The sequence below is a fragment of the Propithecus coquereli genome, unplaced genomic scaffold (genome assembly GCF_000956105.1).
Source record: "Propithecus coquereli isolate 6110/MARCELLA unplaced genomic scaffold, Pcoq_1.0 Scaffold302, whole genome shotgun sequence".
Classification (NCBI taxonomy): Eukaryota; Metazoa; Chordata; class Mammalia; order Primates; family Indriidae; genus Propithecus; species Propithecus coquereli.
Window position 1 is genome coordinate 904672 of NW_012148642.1, and position 18602 is coordinate 923273.

The 18602-nt window shown below is 47.9% G+C and overlaps 1 protein-coding gene across 1 annotated transcript in view; it reads right to left on the reverse strand.

Moving 5' to 3' along the window:
• Positions 1 to 18602, reverse strand: part of TMEM178B (transmembrane protein 178B) — a 367840-nt gene that overhangs the window by 219729 nt on the left and 129509 nt on the right. Inside the window, exon 2 of the mRNA XM_012649757.1 lies at positions 14379 to 14492. Coding sequence (XP_012505211.1) covers positions 14379 to 14492 — 114 coding nt within the window. The remainder of the gene's footprint in view (positions 1 to 14378; positions 14493 to 18602) is intronic.

The following is an 18602-nucleotide window of genomic DNA, read 5'->3' on the forward strand; positions in this document are numbered from 1 at the left end:
GATATTAGGAGTATTCTCTCAGTTAACATACACAATGAAAAAAGGAAATCCACTTCACCCCTTCCATGCTGGTTTATTCAACTAACAACAAGAATGGTGTTAGAGCTTCTGGGAGTCCAAGGGCAGAGTGGCAGGCAGGACACTGGAGACTCAAAGGAAAGGGAAAATCAAATATATATATATATATGTGTATATATATATATTTTTTTTTGTATGGAAAGATAAATGTAAGCTACACAAAAATATGGTTCACTCTTCCCTACACTTCAAGGAAAGCTTGCTTTCTAGGATTTATCCCATATTCCACACATACAGTTAGCTGCTAAATACTTTTCCTGAAGGTAAGGACAGTTACTGTGCTCCTATAGGGAGTGGGTTGAAAACAGCCACAGAAGCTTATTCAGACCTTGTCTACACTCCTCAGAATCTCAGCTCTCCCCCGCAAACACACAAGTACACCCACTTTCTTAGCAGGTGGTCTCACCTCCTTATTTGATCAAGTCTCACACACCCACTGCTGAGAATCCAGTCCAGACCCATCATCTCTGAACAGGAATGTCACAGAAGGCTCCTCACAGAGTCCAGACACTGCCCACTTCCATCCGTCCCACACCTGGCTGACAGATGCATTTCCTTGGGTCTCATAAAGTGATAATATTCACACTACATGGCTCTTCAGTAAGTTATTTAACCTCCGTTAGCCTCAGTTTCCTCCTTTGCCAAACAGAGACAATAATAACATGTACTTCCTTGGGATTTCAGTGAAACAATGTACAGCAGGGACTTACCACAGCCCCCGCACACGTTAAGCAGTCAGTAAGCAGTGGATGCGAGCTCCACGAGGGCAGGGATGGTCCCCTGTTTCATCAGTGCCTAGAACAGTGCCTGGTAAATGATGGAAACTCAATACATTTCACTTGAGTAAATGACTGAAGTACATTAGGCCTGTTATACAAGTTAAGATGTCACTTCCTCCTCTGGATGCTGCCAGCAGCATTTTGTTTGCCACATCCTGTAGCACCAGCCTCTGCTGTCCTGAGTTTGTGTCTCTGCCCTGTGTTCCCCAGGAGACCATAGGCTCCCTGAAGGTGCCCTCTCACTGCCAGCTCCAAACCGCACAGAGCAGAGCCTCAGTCGCTAGGAATGAAGGACCGGCGGTGCGAGGCCATCCCAAGAACAACCAAAGATGGCTCCGCACCAACCAGACCTGCAGAGCTCTGATCGGAACTGTAAACACTCAGAATCTGGCCCTTCCATTCGATGAGGGAACTGATCCGGGCTAGTATCAATAATTTTTAAAATTTCACATTTCTGTTACCTCTGCCAAGCTAAACAGTAGCTGGATTTCACACTTTACCCATAAACCAGAGGTCCCTACTCTTTTCGATATGAAGTAATTTTTACACCCTGGAAATTAAAGGTTCCCTTGAGCGTAAAAACTGATGACATCGAGAGATGGGGAGAGGGTGACATGAGGGAACTCAGGTGACATAGGGACAGTGGAGGGGGCTGTTGACATGGAGCTAAGTACCAAGGCCTGGTGTCTCTCAGCATTGCCCCCACGTTCATGCACAACCACCTGAAGGGATAACCTCTTCCTTTTCCTCTACTTCCCCCAAGAGGATGTGCCCATGAGCTTTGGGGAGGAGGTAGTTCATGTACAGTTGCTTTTCCTAGTTCCCTTGGCAACTGTGCAGCATCTAGAAGCTCCAGGAATGAGCGGAGGGATGGGGTGTATGGAACACAGGTGCTGACGTCAATCAAATGTAACACCTCCACACCCATGTTTTGCAGCCTCTCAGCTTCCAGAAGCTCACACACGCCACACACGACACCACACACACCTCCAACTGCTCATTTCTAATTTGGTGCCAGGTGCCCAAGCAAAGAGCTTCAGGGAAATGTGGCATAATTAGTCTCATTCTACCAATGTGACCTGAGACTGGGGCTGCAGACTGAATGATCCCAAGCACCAAGGACACTTGGTGTCCCTTGGTGGGTTTCTGGATCGCATGCAAGCCTACACAGAACGCCTCAGGGGCGTTCATTAATTTTGTATCAGCAGCTGGCTGTGGGCTGAGAACAAGGGACAGGGGATCTGAGCTTTCAACATGGGAGACGAGGGTGTCAGATTCGGAGATCCAGCCTACAAATGACAGATGTAGCCAGGGGGAGGGGCTGGGGAGTCCATTCAGAGGCAAAATTGCCTAGGCAGCAGAAAGATGTAAACTCTCCAGCTTCAAAATGAATTCCATTCCAAAATCTCATTTGTTACGTCAGTTATTTGGAATTCAGAACCCATTTCCAGAGAAGTCATATCTGTTATAAATGATGATTGGGTTTCTAGGCTAGTCCACAAAAGCCTATTTAACTCATAATGTAGATGAAATACTATACATTTGTAATGAAAAGCAATAGAAAAAAAATCTTGTTGTGATACCAGTAATTAAATGAAAAAGAAAAACAGAAAAGTGGAAAATAAATAGCTTTCTTTCATTTATTTTGAACAAAGAAGAGGGTTCTTCATTTACCTTAGACACAGGATGGAGCCCATGGGGGGCAGGGTGGACGATAGGGCAGGCAGCCCCCCTGGGAGAAGAGAAGGGCAGTGGGCCTGCCTCATGACGCATGGGCAGGGCTGCTGGGGTGAGGAGAGAGCATGAATTTCGTAGTCACAGTGGCCCGGGTTCTAGTTCCTCCTCCACCTCTTATCGCAGCTCTGGGGGAGGTACTGACCTCTTGTCTCAGTCACCTCACTGGCAACCTCCACTGACTGCGTCAGTCAAAGCCTGCATGATAGACACTGTGGTGCACCTCCCACACCCCTCATCAAGGAAGGGCTGGTTGGTCAGGTTCTGGAAGGGCTGTCAGCCTTCAGAGGCCAGCCCCTTTAGAGATGGCTTGACACAGAGAGACACACACCCAAGGTCACTCTACTCCTAGTGCCCACATCCAGGAAGTGACCGTGTGGCAGTATAAAGTCCCAGCCACTTCAGCCCCACTCAGGAAACTCCGAAGGGCTACTCTAGAACCGGAGCCCTCTAAGGGGTTTCACTGCACCTCCCTATGCCAAACCCTGTGTCCTCCCCTTCCCTTCCACGGTGTGGGTTCTGAAGGGATGGAGCTCCCTCTGAGTCTGCTTCCCGGGGACCCAGCCTGTAACATCCTGGGCCAGGTAAGGCTCAGGTCAATGAGGAGACCTTTCCCTGTGGCCTCTCCTTACCTGCACAGGGTACAGATCAGCAGAAAAGCCTAGGAACACCCCAGGTAGCTCTGGTGTTAGAGCTTCTGGGAGTCCAAGGGCAGAGTGGCAGGCAGGACACTGGAGACTCAAAGGAAAGTGCATTTCTATCTCCCCCAAAATGGCTGGGGTGTACAGATAGCCTATAAGGTTTTGTATTTAATGTATGAGTGATCATAAGAGTTTATAATTTGGAAATAGAATCTATATAAGAAATACAAGGATCGCTTGTTTGGAACTGCTCTGTCCAATACAATAGCTGCGGGCAATGTGTGACTATTTAAATTCAAATTTAAATTAATTTTAATGAAATAAAGTTTGAAACTTAATTCCTTGGTTGAATTGGTCATATTTCTAGTGCTCAATAGCCCCACGTGGCTTGTGGCTACCATATTGGGCAGTGTAGATTTACAGAACATTTCCATCTTCATAGGAAGTTCTATTGGACAGCACCAATTGGAACATTGAATTGTGAAGGATCTAAGAATGTTTGAATTGTATTCTCTACCAACTTTCCGTGGAAGGCTCCTTGGATAGATGTGCATGGAGAGCGAGCAAGACAAGTACCACTAGGCTTTGGGTCTCCCCACCCCCACCCAAACACACACACACACACACACACACACACACACACACACACAACTCTGATTCTGCATGAGCAAGGCTGAATTTCCTGGAAAACTGCTTTAGGTAAGTCAGCATGACCCAGCACCACACAGGCCTCTTGGTTACTATGACCTCCAAGCTCAAACCAGAGTTAAATATCAGGGCAAGACAGAGAAGAGTGAAAATCACAGGGAACATCAGTTCCAAAGCCTAAGGAAGGAAGAAGGTCAGTTCCCAGGGACATCTGACGGGGCCCTTCCATTTGAGAAGCCTCAAACATTTTATCTCTGACTAGGTAACTCCACCACTAAGACAGTGGCCAATAATATGTCCTTAAGCCTGATGGATTCATGCTGACTTTCTTCTTAGCCATGAACAAAGAAATCTAGGGCTTTTCCTAGAAGCCAACACTGCCAGTCACTAACTGTGACTTGATAAGCAATGCCAGAGTCTATGGCCTCAGGAGTACTTTGTAGTGTCTCTGTGTAAGCCCACTCACTCCCCCTTACCTGCACTTTGGATTTTGTTTTTGTTTTTGTTTTGAGACAGAGTCTTGCTCTGTCACTCAGACTAGAGTGCAATGGTGCTATCACAGCTCACTGTAAACTTGATCTCCTTGGCTCAAGCGATCCTCCCACCTCAGCCACCATGCCCAGATAATTGTTCTTATTTTTTGTAGAGATGGGGGGTCTTATTATGTTGCTAGGCTGGTCTTGAACTCCTGGCCTCAAGTGATCCTCCCACTCTGGTCCCCCAAAGCACTTGGATTACAAGCATGAGCCACTGTGCCTGGCCCTTGCCTGAACTTTGATCTGATTCTTGCCTTCTGCCCACACCATGGGCTTGGCAGTTCCCTAGAACCAAGACTTAAGCTCCATCTTTTCCCCACAGTTACAACTGCGGAACAGCCCCAACAACACTCAGGCCCACCCCTGCCCCCAACAGGGATTCAGATCAGGCAGAGCTAGAGCCCCCACCTCATCCATTTGGTGGCTTATAAGCAATCTTCAAGGCAACCTATCTCCCTGCAGTTCTTGGTCCTTCTTACTTTGTAACACCAAACAGGCAGAATCCATGACCATGACCCACACCAGCACCGTGGCAGAGATGAAAGTGAGGAGCACCTTTTCCCCCAGGGGAGGAGTATCGCCTCCCCCGACCATAGCTCTTATTCTCTTCCTGAGCCGTCCTTTGGGATACGTATTTTCAATTCAGGAATAGAAGAGGATCTGATCATAGTAAACACTGGGGACCACAGCCTTTCTGGAAGGCAGGGCTGGGCTAGGACAGTTAGGTGAGAGTCTTTTGGTACTCCACAACAATTTCAACACAAACATACTCACATTGTGTTTACCTTCAAAGCTCCGAAATGTTTCTTTTAGACACACAGTACATAAATCTTCTTTTAGAGACTGTTATTGCCTAAATTGCATTCTTATTGGACGCAACCGGTAGATTAGAGGGCTGCTGCTTCTGCTGCTATCACACTAAGGATCTCAAACACCGATGATTTTCTGCTCTGAAACTCCTTTCACGATATGCCACATTCTTGCCAGCAAACAATACTCTCAGCCACTTGCCATTCCCACACTGTAAACACCTGATGCAAGCTTCCATCACATGCACCTGTGCAGGCAGCAAACCCACAACAGACTCACCGACACACAGAGCCACGTGCAAGGCCAACTCACACACACACACACACACACACAGGCTGCACAGAGTCTAATAGAAAGCCAGTGAAATGCCATTTCAGAGACGTTCCCCCCAGATCCAATGGAGATCTCAGTGCTTGCTATAGCTCTTGTCTTCCAAAAATAGTAGCAGCTAATGCTGGTTGGCATCAGACTTTGTAAAGTTACTGAGAGATCATGCATGAATTGAATTATTTAATTTAAGTTTTTTATTAATCCTCCGCAGGTATTACTATCTCCTTTTTACAGAAAAGTGTACTGGGTTCAAAACAAATAAATAGTTTTCCCAGAGTCCTATACCTAGAGAGTGGCAGAGCTGCAACTCAATCCAATGTCCCCTGGATTCAGTGGAGCTTGAAGCCTGTTTCTGAGTGCAGGAATACATGGGAAACACAAGATAGAGATTTGAGGCTAGATATTAAGAGTATTATCTACAGCCATATCACCCTGAATGCATCTGATCTTGTCTGATATTAGGAGTATTCTCTCAGTTAACACACACAATGAAAAAAAGGAAATCCACTTCACCCCTTCCATGCTGGTTTATTCAACTAACAACAAGAAATATGGAAGGAAAGTAAATTACCAAAGCTATAACCGAATAGACATGATCAACACACAATGCACTGGTACAAGTCCCGCTTCTGTGAGAGGCTGTGCTAATCGCCACACTCCATTTCCCAGCTCTCATCCCGAGCCTGCTCATGCTCTCTCCTGCCCTGACTCTCCTCTGACCACTACAGTCCACACCAACACCCTCCAGACCAAGAAGAGTTCTCAAACTTTAATGTGTTGAAAATCACACAGATTCCTGTTCCCACCTCTACAGATTCTGACTCAAAAGGTTTAGGATAGGGCCCGAGAATTTGCATTTCTAGCAAGTTCCCTAGATGCCGCTGATGCTGCTGCACCACGGACCACATTGGGAGGCACTGGTCTTGACTCTGGCAGGACCTTCACCACACAATGTAGAACTTGCTTACTTTTTCTGTTACACCATCCTGTTTCCCAGACACCTCCCCCTCCCCTCCCCACAGTCCCACTCGTCTTCAGAACCCTCACCCCAAAGCCTGATCACAGTTCGTGACTGGTGCTCTGACTAAAATGGACTCACATTTGTTCTGGGCATAGCACCCCTGCCTGTGTGCCCCAGTTCTTATAAATGGACTTCTCTTTTAGCCACTGTTCTCTATTTCTTATTCTAATCCCCTACTATGACAGATTTCTTATAGAACTGGGGCTTTCCCTCCTTTGGCTAAGCCTCCCCCCTGGGAATTGAATCATGTAGTCCTAAACCCCTAAGTAGCACCCACTCTACTCATAGCTGCTGACCCACTGCTTTGATGCCAGGTATCTGCCTGTCCAGACATCCGTGTCTCACCTAACCCAGATTCCCTAGTGCTGAGCTGTCCCTGCCAGCTGGAACACTCAACTCCTGGTCTTGTTCTTCCTCCTCACTGCAGCAGCTTGCTGGGATGCTGAACTCGGACTGTCTTAACTGTTGGAAAGAGTAATCACCTGCCACACTGAGCTTCCTTTTCAGCACCTGGAGCTGGGACAGCTCCCCCAGAGGGCCAACAAGAAGCAGATCCTAGACAATGCCCACTTTTCCCTTGCTGTGACCAGGCCATGCCTCTGTGATGTGATCCTTTTGTCTCATATTTTGTTTTTCTTTCCTCCTGTGATGAATCCTTGCTGATTTAAGTATGGAGGTTAGGACCCATGAGGTGTATGTGTCAGCAGCATTAACCTGCACTCTCTGGGTAGTCAATAAACATTAAGCAATAAGCAGTTTGAGGCCTTGCCTTGTTGGCACCTGGAAATGTATCATCCAATTTGGAAAGCACAATACCTTTTAATATCTCCCCTGCCCCCAGCATCTGACATGAGAATGCTCACAGAATAGGCACTCCACAACTATCGAACGAGTAAATGAACAAACGGATGAAGGAGGCCGGTGGGATTGTGCCCAGTTCTCCTTTGTGGTGTCAGTATCAATGCACTCAGCCAGAAGAAAGCAACTTCCAATCTGCAGAAGCTGAGAGAATGCCTCCAGGCCAGACTTCCGACTAATTCCCAGCACAAAATTGGACCTGCACGTTCAGGTGAATTGTGGCTGGAAGACTGCATTTATACCAGCACCATAGTTCTCAGGTTTTTTCCAGGACATAGATGTCGTTAACAGAAAAGGCTGTACCGTACTTCACCCCACCTCTTCTCCAGAAATCCTCCCTTCCCTAGCCCTACAGTCATCTCAAAAATAAACTCTCCCTTTTGTCCAATCCATTTTCATCACTGACCCCCAGCCAGGCCAGCTATCTAAGGAGATGGGATCAACAGCTGCTTCTGTGTTAAAGATTTTAAAACATCTTCATATTACCTGTAATACCCTCACTATCATTCCTTTGAGTAGGTCTCCTGCAAAATAAAAATGCTATCCAGGGAAGGTAATCCAAGAAGACATTAACCCCTTAGCTTAACATGTTCATCAAAGTAGTAAATCTATTCTCCAGCAGAAATCTTAGAAAGTAGAACAAAGGAGAGGTAAGTTTTGACAGACAGGAAAGCTCTGAAGGAAAGGAAACATCCTGGCATGAGTTACCACTGCAAGAGCAGGTCTAGGTGCAATATCACATTAAGAGGTTTGTGTTGCCTGCCTGGCTTGCTGCAGAAAAACCACCAGAGCTCTGGGAGAACAGGCGCAAGGCAATGGGTGTCCCAAAAGGTTTCCAATGTTCCCCGCAGTGGCTGGGTGGGAGCAGAGAGACATGGAATGGTTTGCAAAAAGCAAAGACTTCAGGATACAGGGCAACATATGGTGATGCTCTGTCAGCTGAGCTTCTGTGCTACCAAGCTTCCCCAATTTTGGGGATGGTTTCTTGCTAGTTACAACCCCCATAGATGCCAGTCTTGCAAACAAGAGGCAGCTCACAACAGAACGCACACAATAAGAGCCTCACACTGGCTGAGCTCAGATGCCGATGTGGGAGAGGAAAATGGCTGACGCTGCAGGGGACCCAAGCTTCTAATGTCTGGGATGTTTACCTCATTAGCCTGTTTTACATAACATCAGCCAAAAACAAAAAGAGAAAAATAGCTGGAGGGAGTCCATAGGAGTTCAGATCTGGATTCTGAGTCCTCATCCTCAGACTCCTCTGAGATCCCAGACAGGACTCCTAGGCAGTCCCCTGCCCTCACCACTTGGTTAACTCATGTGCGAAGCCACCATAACAGTGCACACTGGGCTCCTAGGAGAAAACACAAGGCATCCTCTGAGGAGCGTTCCAGCTGATGTGAACAAGGAGATGCTTACTGTTGCTATAATTACTGTTAGTTTCATCCCGAGCCCTTTGGTCTACAGCATTCATCTTGTCATAACAAGGATGGCTGGTGAAGGAGGGACCAGGAATCCAGGTGACTCCTGGGCTAGGGAGGCCAGAGCTATCTGAATGGGAAGAAAGTCCAGAAAGCGGCCGCTCTATAGACGAGCAGGCTGGCCTAGGACCTGCCAGGCCAGTTCATCAGGAAAAGAAAGGCAGGTACCACCAGGCAAAGAGCCAACACAAGTCCAAGGCCAGAAGGCCCATGCAAGTGGGGAGGGGCAGGGAGCCGCCTAGGGCCCAAGAGGTGGGCAGGATGTGGGGCAGCTGGAGGGAGTCTGGACAGCACCAGGGAGGCTGGGGTTCAGGGGCAGCTTCTAGTTCTGGAAAGAGAGGAGGATGAGGAAGAGGGTGTGAGAGAGGCCAGGTAAGGAGGGGGCAGGCAAGGCTTGGCCAAGCAGAATAAGGTAAGAGTTCTGCACCAAGATCCACACCAGAGCAGCAGGACACACTGGGCTTCTTACTTACATACCAGCCTGGGGTCAGGGCTGGACCCCAAGAGTGAGCTAACCCACAGGCAAGGGTGAGAGGTCAAGAACTTCAGGGACAGGGAGCCCAGTGTGTCACCCACCTGTCTGCAGTAGTTTGTCCCTCTTAGTGATGTGTTCACTAAAATGTCCCTGTTCCTCCACAAAGCCTCAGTCTCCAGCTCTGCCTGCTTCCCTTCCCTCTTTCTTCTTCTCTCTCCTCGCCCTCCCTCTTCCAGCCAAGCTTGACTTTCCCTGTGCTCCCTGCACCCTGCTTCAGGATGGCTCCCACATTCTTTGCCCCACCCCCACCAGTGCAGAGCCCCGCTGGGTGGGCAAAGGCGCAGGGCCCTCATGACACGGATGAGGCACCTGTTCTGCTGGGTCCTAGTTAGTGCTCAGTTTGCCTGAGGCAACAGCCGCAGGGCCACTGTGTCAGCTTGTGTGTGTATGTATGTGTGTGTGTGTGTGTGTGTGTGTGTGTCTGGGGGCGTGGGGGGCAGGGCCGGAGTGAGGAGGGAAATCATCTCTCCCTCTCTCCCTCCCCAGCCAGCTGGAAATGTGCTGTGTGACCATCCAATCCAATTAGTTGAACCCTCAGTCCTGACAGAAGGAAGCTTCAAAAAAACTCTCCAGCTTTCTTGGCTCTCAGCCTCTTGAAAAATAACGGAGAGGATCTGATTGCAGGCAAGTGGGGTCCCAGCTCCCGTATTCCCACTCCAGGGGCAATCGACCGCAAGCTGAAACCTCCATCTTGAAAATGCCAAGCAGAATGAGAACATCCGAGCTCACTTCAAGTCAGGGCTCCGACCCTGAAGGAACCTCAGTACAGCTGCCCACAGAGGCCCTGCCCAGCGATCAGGAGATTGGGGGCCAAGCAAGGGCCACCTTTGTCACGCTGTCCAGTGGGTGCCTGCCCTGACACCTCAGGCAGGCTCTGCCATGGGGTTCCCCCTGCCAACCTCCCTGGGGTCCTGCTGGTGCAGCCCAAGGCCCAGCTCCACACCATCCCAGCTCCTTCTTGCGACAGCTCTCACCTCTCAATGACATCTTCCCAGACCCTGCTTTCTGGGCCTCCTCCCTCTGCCAGAGCCCATCCTGGCCACCCAGGCCCCATCACACGCCACCCAGGCTCGTGACCATCCATGTCTCCTTACCCTGCCACTGGGCAAGAGGCCAGGTGCCTGGCTGTGCCGAGGGGCATGCCAAAGGGACACCAGTGGCGGGGAGAACAAAGGCAGAGCCACTCAGGATGGCCTCAAGGGATTTTGGGGGTTGCATGAGGACACAGAATTCTCCAAATGAGTACTGCCACCACAGACTGAACCGCGGGATCTGAAAAGCCTGTGGGGACGTATTCATGTGAGAGGAAGAAGCAGCACCGTTTATGATGCTACTGCTCCCCCTGACCACTGCCGGCTGAATTCTGTCATATACAAAACGTTAAACCAGACAACCCACCAGGAGTGGCATTAGCCAAGATCATCTCCCGCGGCCACCTTCCCCTCCTCACTGGCCTGTCCTGCTCTGCCCTAGAGGCAGCCGTCAGACCTAGATCAGGAATGCAGCTCACCCAGAGCCCCTAGAGGCAGGACAAACACTGTTCTCACTGCCCACTGCCCACCCAGGGCCACTGGCACCTAAAAGGAGGCAGTGGGTGGGTGGGAAGGCAAGTGGGCTACAACAGGTGGACAGCATGGCCTGGGTGGACTGAGGACATGGATCCCAATTCCGGAAAGAGTTCTGCCTTTTCCCAGGGTGGGAAGGAGAAACAGGCACCCACGACACCCCACCAACAATCACCATCCAAGCCAGAGTCAGAACCTTGTCACCAAATCACCCAGACAACTCAGCGCTCAAACCTCATACACAAGACCACTCCTCTTGCCCCCCCACCCCCACCACAGGCTGATCCTCTGGCCTTCACTCCTCTGGAGATCACTCTCTCTTCTCACTCGGATTTGTGAGCCGAGTGGCCTAAGAATATTTTATCCCTTCACTTCCAGTCACCTGGCCGTAGGTGCACGAGCTCACAGCCCAGCGGTTAATTAACCCCCCTTGGTGGGATTAATTTTCAAAAACCCCAACATAGTTTTAAACCAAATTGTGCTTTTTCCTATTTGAAAATTTTTTCCACATCAATGGAAAAAAGTGACGATCAGACCACATGCAAAGCCCTGGCGAAAAGTATATAACACGAGTTTAACCAAAGTCCAGATATTTGCCAGAAGTTGTTTCAGGGGGAAAAAAAATTCTTTCCCTTGGCAAAAATCATCTACTGAGAAAAATTACCAAACATAAGATTTTATGGCCAAATTACAAAACGATAACCAATCTAGTATCAAGTGAATTTATTCGATCCCACTTAGAGTGTTAAAGGATTCTTAAACCAAATAAAGAAATCCGAGTCTGATTTTTTCCGTTTCCAGCGCTTGACCGCAGGAGTTTGTTAATCTTTAACAGTTTCTACTTGACTCCAAAGGGGGCTCGTGTGCCTACTTCTCACCTGATGACATCACTCTCTGACCTCTGAAAATTACGAGGGACACTTCCATGCTTTACCATCAGGCCAGCATTCCCAATGCCACTTAGTAGCAACCTCGGCTGTGACAGATGCTCACCTGCCCTCTGGCTAAAAATAGCTGTCACCGATGTCAGAAGTGGCAAATGTTCTCTCTCTCTCTGCCTAACAGCCCATTAGGCGACTCTGAGAAACAGGCAGATGAATCCCTCACCAAAGGGTGGCCTCGACTTCACCCGACACCAGGTGCCCAAGGCCTTTTCATATATCAATCGTTGAGATGGCTTTTATCAGTTAAAAATAGATCTGTTAGCACCCCAATTCACAGCAGAAGCCACACACTAGATTCTGCAGAACCCAATAGCACTACAGCTTGGAATAAGGGCCCTGGGGACACACAGGGCTCAGAGAAGCCCCCACAAACCTGGGCATTAGCCTATCCTCTTGTCCTTGCCGATGCCAGGTGAGCTGTTTGCTGTGATCCCTCCGTGGGTAATCTCTTGGAATTGCAGATATCTACAGTGTGCATAGCCAACAGAGTTCTGCCAGGTTTCCCTTGAAGTGCATCTGTGCAATTTACACTAAAATGGTTCTCCTTCTTGCTGAGAAATTTCCACAAACTATCTTAATTGCTTAAAGCAATTCTACTATATTGTAATTATCGCATTGCCTTGTAATTATTTGCTCTGTGAATGTCTCTCCCCACCCTCTACCTCCTCCACTCCCGGATGTGGGCTCCTTAAAAGAGCTTCTGTGGCCTCGTTATCCACTGCGTGCCTGGTACATACAGAGACTCAGTAACTTAGGTTACACTGAGTTGATTAGGATTGAAGCTGCTATGTCAATAATGTCTTCCTTCTTAGATTCTGAATCCTATGATGACGCCCAAAACTTAAGTTAGATTTAAGTGTTTAATCAACAGGACTTATTGATCTTGAATATCCCTTTTAGGTTCCTAATAAGTGACTATATAGACCACTGCATTGTAGGAAATAATAGCTATTGTATATTTCTCTATTTGGGCCCTTTCACATCTACCTCCAAAAAGAAATTAATAACCCTGATTACTAGTGTCTCTAAGGCAAATGTAACATTAAAATTAAATACGTTGTATGCCTTGCTCGATGTCTAGCACATGGGAATGCTCTTTGAACACAAGCTCTTTGTCCCCATGTGCTGGTTAATATCTCTAAAAATGGAGAAGGCTTGTAGGGGCAACAGTCTGGTTTGTTTTGCCCAACCAATGGCACCTGCTCTGTCATTTCAGGCCAGGAGCATTTAGTGACAATCATCTGGACACCCAGCCACAATATTTTTCTTGAAACCAATGAATGATGGTTCTGTTTTCTTTAACTTTACTTGTCTGTCTTACCTCCCCATCCCCTACCCCAAGCTGTGGGTATTTAATTAAAGCCAAACCACATAGGGGAATACACTTAGTGGGCCCAATGCATGCACAAGAGAACAGACAACAATAAAGAGAAGAGAAATGTTTTCAGCCTAGAGAGCTGCCTTCTTCAAAGTTTGCCAATTAAGGGATCCTTATTACCAGGAAACAATAAAAGAACACTCATTCGCATATAAATGTAAACTGAACCTTAACCTTTCAACATTAGACACAAAAAGATGGTGATGAATGCAACAGAGGCAGCATGGAGCTTACTGAATGTGTCAGCATGAGGAACTGCGCCTGCAAGGAAGGAGAGCTCCGGCCAGACAGGCAGTGCATCCCCACAAAGCAGAAGAGTAAAAATAGCCACCGAACTCTATTTGCTCATTAAGTCACCCTCTCGTTGTAATTTAAGTCTCTGAGGATCCCTAGCCAAGAAAGTCCCTCACCGATGGATGCAGATATTCTGATCTTTGCTGAACAATTGCACAAGAATCAGAATCCCATAGACAATCATTCAAAGGTAAACAGAAACTTGCAAGTTGAGACCAGATTCTACCCCGACCCACCCAGAAGCAAATCCCCAATGCGAGGCAGCCTGCAACCAGCAGCTGGTCTCACCCTTTACAGATGACAACCCGAGGGACTAACAGGTTACCACAGTAATATTCCAAGCAATCTGGAGACATATTCAAGTTAAATCCTTGGATGAGCTAGCTCTCTGTCCCCATGTGCTGATTAACATCTCTAGAAATGGCTATTAGTCAATCGGGTAGGTGAAATCTTAGATGCCTACCAGGGTAGTGAAATAAGATAATTATCTAACTGCTAGTTGTCTTTTGGTTTTTGGTTGTTGGGTTTTTTTTTTTTTAATTTTGGAAGCAAACTCCCCAAATCTGTAATGCAATCAAAACCAACCAAGGCAATTCTGACCCACAGATATTGGCACTCCACTGTTAAGGAACCACCATAATGTTCTGAGACTGTCCACAGATCTAAGAAGGAGGCATCCTATCCTCTGAGCCCTCCAAAGGTGACATCACAGCACAGTCATGGCCAAGGGGCTCAGGTGTACTTACGTAGGGCATGCCACTCGTCCTGACGGATGGTCTTCGTGATATTGAAAGTGAGGTTTCTGGGGATGGTGGCTGAGGAGTAGTGGTATTTGATGTATGTGCATCGCTCAATTTCTCCTGGAAAAGAGAAACAAGAAACCAATGTTAATGAGGCAATGACCACATCTGCAGTAGTTCTGGGATCTATTTTTCTGTCTTGGAGAAAGGGACTTGTTTCGTATTGGGTCTGGTGACAACTACGGTTTATACAAGGCAGTAACTTCAAGTAAAAAAGAGCAAGAGAGTAGAACTACAATCAAACAGCATTGATTTAGATAGAAAAATACATCCCTGGGATCATGCAGGGGTGGGAAGAGCCAAAGTTTAGGCTCATAACAGCTTGCTGAGAAAGTACTACCCATGTTTGTCTAACCTTCTTAAGAAAATCAACTTTCAAGTTAAGAGATTAAGTTTGGCATCAAAAGACATTTACGTTTCCACTCAGGGGCCAGTAGAGAGCAGGCTTTGGCCTCAACGATGTTATTTGTTCTTTTAGCATGCACAATCTTCTGGAATGGTGAGCTGGAATGGGGGGGTCTTCTTGCCTTTTCTCTCTCCATTCTCCCCAGTATCACCTCTGAACACAAAGCACTCAAATCAATCTGTATCTCTTTGAACCAGTCTCTTTTGAGGTTTCTTGGACAAAACTGTGATCCCTTAGCAGACTCAACACCTGGTCCCATAAGACCTTTATGATAAGTTGTTATTAATCAAAGCATGATTTGCTAGTCAAATTATCAAAACGTTCCTAGATGTTAAAGATGAGATTCTCAAAGTGTGTTCCCTGGACCAAGAACATCAACACCCCCTGGGAACTTGCTAGAAATGCAACTTCTCAGGCCCAACCCCAGATCTACAGAATCAAACTCGGAGGCAGAGCCTGGCAATCAGAATTTAAATAAGCCCTCCATGTGATTTGTCCATGCTCAAATTTGAGAACCGGTGCGGTGCCTTAGAGAAGCTGACAGAACTGCCAATTTATGAATTCATAAATCCACCGTGTTTGCAAATTCCAAAAGGAAGGCACAATCAGGAACTCTTCCCTTGTTACTCTGGGTCTCCTGCAGGCATTTCTATTGATGCTTGCTTATCTGGGGGATATTAAAACTCAATGTCAGGGCATTGTGAAGAATCAGGAAAGGGGTGATTTTTAAAGGTTAGGGGTTTGAAATCTGGTTTTGCACCTGAATGGACTTTGATGGTAATCCATTTTGCACCCCGCTGATTTTCAATTTATAACTGGTGACACCTGATTGAATTGTTTGACCCCTGGCCCACTGTCAGCGGGGAACCTGGCAATTGGTGAAGTGCAATAATTTAGACAGTGCCTCATGAAACTGATGCCTCATTGTAAATCATATCTGGACAACTGCCCAGCTGCCAGTTATTGGCAGACAGTCCCCCAACGGGACGGACACTGTCCAAAGAGGCAAAGTTCTGGAAAGCGCTACACACTCTTTTCCTGTATCTTCAGTTTTTCAACTCCTCTGCCTCTTTCCCTGTAGCCCACTAGCATCCTGAAAGCCCTTGCATGTCCCCAGCATTCCCCCAAGACACACCTCCTCCTCACACCTGCATCTTGTCATCCTCCTTCCTTAACTTGCAAAACTTGTTGAAAAGGTACTCTACCAGACAGTCTCTACTGCCTCGACTTGAATTCACACCAAAAACCCCACACTCCAACTTCCACTAACGATTTCCATTAATAGCATCGCCTCCTATCCAGTCTACAGCATCATAACTCCTGCAGTCATCCCCAAGCCGCCCCCTCCCAAACAGTGCCCTCCTTCCTGACATCCACCTGGTCACCAAACTCTGCCAGTTCTACTTCAGAAACGTCCCTTGAGTCCAGCCACTCCTCTCTGTTCCCACTCCCTCTGCAGTAGTGGTCTTAATACAATGACCTATCTCAACAAACAACCACATTTATAGAGGACTTACTAGGTAGGAAAGACTAAGTGCTTTGCAGGTGAGCAATTTCCCACTGTACTCATGTCATGGCGCACACAGGGATGTTTATAAGGACCCTGGAGAAAACAGCTGAGGCTGCCCCGGGCCCTGTCCAGGTTCCCTGGGGGCTGAAGGAACCAGCACGTCCAATACCCCTGGAACCATTCATGGGTTCTATGCCTGTCCTACCAGCAGGAAACTCTGTTATGGATATTGTGTCATTTAATTGTTTAATCCACGCCACAGCCCAATTAAGTAAGCATTATTATCCTTGTCATCCCTATGTCACAAATGAGAAAATGGGGGCTCGGGAAGGTTAAATGACTCACCGAAGGAAGCAGCAATGTCAGGATTAGAACCCAAGACTGTGTGACCAGAGAGCCCCCTCCACCAGGCCATAAAGGAAAATGTGATGGCATCGTACCCTGCACAAAGGCATCTGCTGGCCTCTTTACACACAGGAAAAGCCCCATGCTCCTCGGGCATAACAGCCCAGCCCCCGCCCCAGCTCCCGTGGGCCCCAGCCTTCACACACGCTGGGCTCCAGCCAGGCAACCTTCCCGCCTTCTCCTGAACCACACGCCGTATCCATCCCTGACTTCGCACCTAGTCTCTTCCTGCGTCTCTTCCCCTGATAAACACCTGCTCACCCTCAGAGGTGGCTCAGATGGCAGCTGCTCAGCAAAGCCTTCACATCTAGAACAGCACCCAGCAGTGGCGGTGCAACAGCGCGGCTCCCCTCCTCTCCTCCCTGCACCCAGTGCTTCTGTTCTTCCTGCAGCAAACACCACTGCGCTGTGATTTATCTGTTTACACGCCTCACTCCCCCACTAGATTATGAGTTTCTCAAGGGCAGGGATGTTGTCTTGTTCATTCGTCTTTATCTCCCCAGCCCCTAGCATGATGTAAGCACCAATAAAATGTGCTTCGAGGAAGGGAATGAATAGTATGCGGTGCCCTTCGTAAGACCAGAGTGGGCGAAGAGTCCCACTGCTTTTATTACACGCAAGGAATTAAAATAATTGGGGCAAATTAAAACGTAATGAATTAAAGGAGGGGATTGCTACAGAACTCTGTGAGTCTGCAGCAAACATCTCTTCCCTGTCTGGGCAGGGAATAGGTTTACCAATCACAGTGCAGTAGAAGAAAACCACATATATCATGCCAATCTGTACTCTTCTAAAAAAGAAAACCACATATAATCACAGAACAGTATCTCGCTGTACTTGGTAAACATAATCCAAGAGACAACTAGGTCAACGGTTTTTGAAGAAAAAAAAAAAAAGAAGAAGAAAAGAAAGGGAAGAAGATATAAAGGGTAGACAGTTCTAACAAGAACACCAGCAGCAATTGCCTTGGACATGTACAGTTGGGCAGCTTGTGCCCTGCACAAGGGCACCTGCCAGGGATGCCTGAGGGCTGAAATCCAGCTGCTGCTCTGCTTGCCACGCCTTGCACCTTGGTGAGGTGAGGCGTCTGCCCCATCAGAGGGGCTACCTTTGTCTGATTTGCACAAAGATGCCATACGAGCTAGCAGTAGCCCTGCATGTAATAATTCCAGGATCAAACAAAACACTCTCAGACCCAGCCTTGGAGCACAAAACCAAATCCCACAGGGGATGGCCAGATGAGTGACTCACTCGTGTCCTAGAAAAGTACCTAATTTCTTAGCTAAGGTCAGATTCTCACAGCCTCAACACAAACTCAACAAGTTGCCACAGGTTCCAGGCAGGCTGGAGCCAGCTCCCTTAGCTTCCCCCAACTCCAGCCCACCGGCCAGGGAGGGAAGAGGCCACGTGACACTCAGCAAGAGCAAGAAGCCACGACAGACCCTGCAGGTGGCTTGCCAGGGAGCCCGCCTGGAGCAGCCTCGCTGGAGGCCCTCGCTATTTGCTTTGCCTCGGGGATCGCAAGCATCCTGCCTTTGACAGCAATTAAATTTGAAAGATTCAAATATTGCCTAAGAAGAAAGGCAAAATATTTATCCATGTGTCTGCAGGTCCTGTCAGTGTGCTGGGCTTTTGTAAATACAGGCACCATCTGGGCATCAAATATGTATGCCCAGAATGTGGGCTTCCTCACACAAACAGGTTTTCCTGCCGCACATAGTGCAGGGGGCTACCTGGAAGGCAATAGAGAAGCCATGGCCTCACCTGGAGACAAGGTCAAACCCATCTTCACCAAACTCCTGCATTCCCGCCCAGAGTCTCAGCTTTCCCCCGGGAAGCCTCGGCAGGG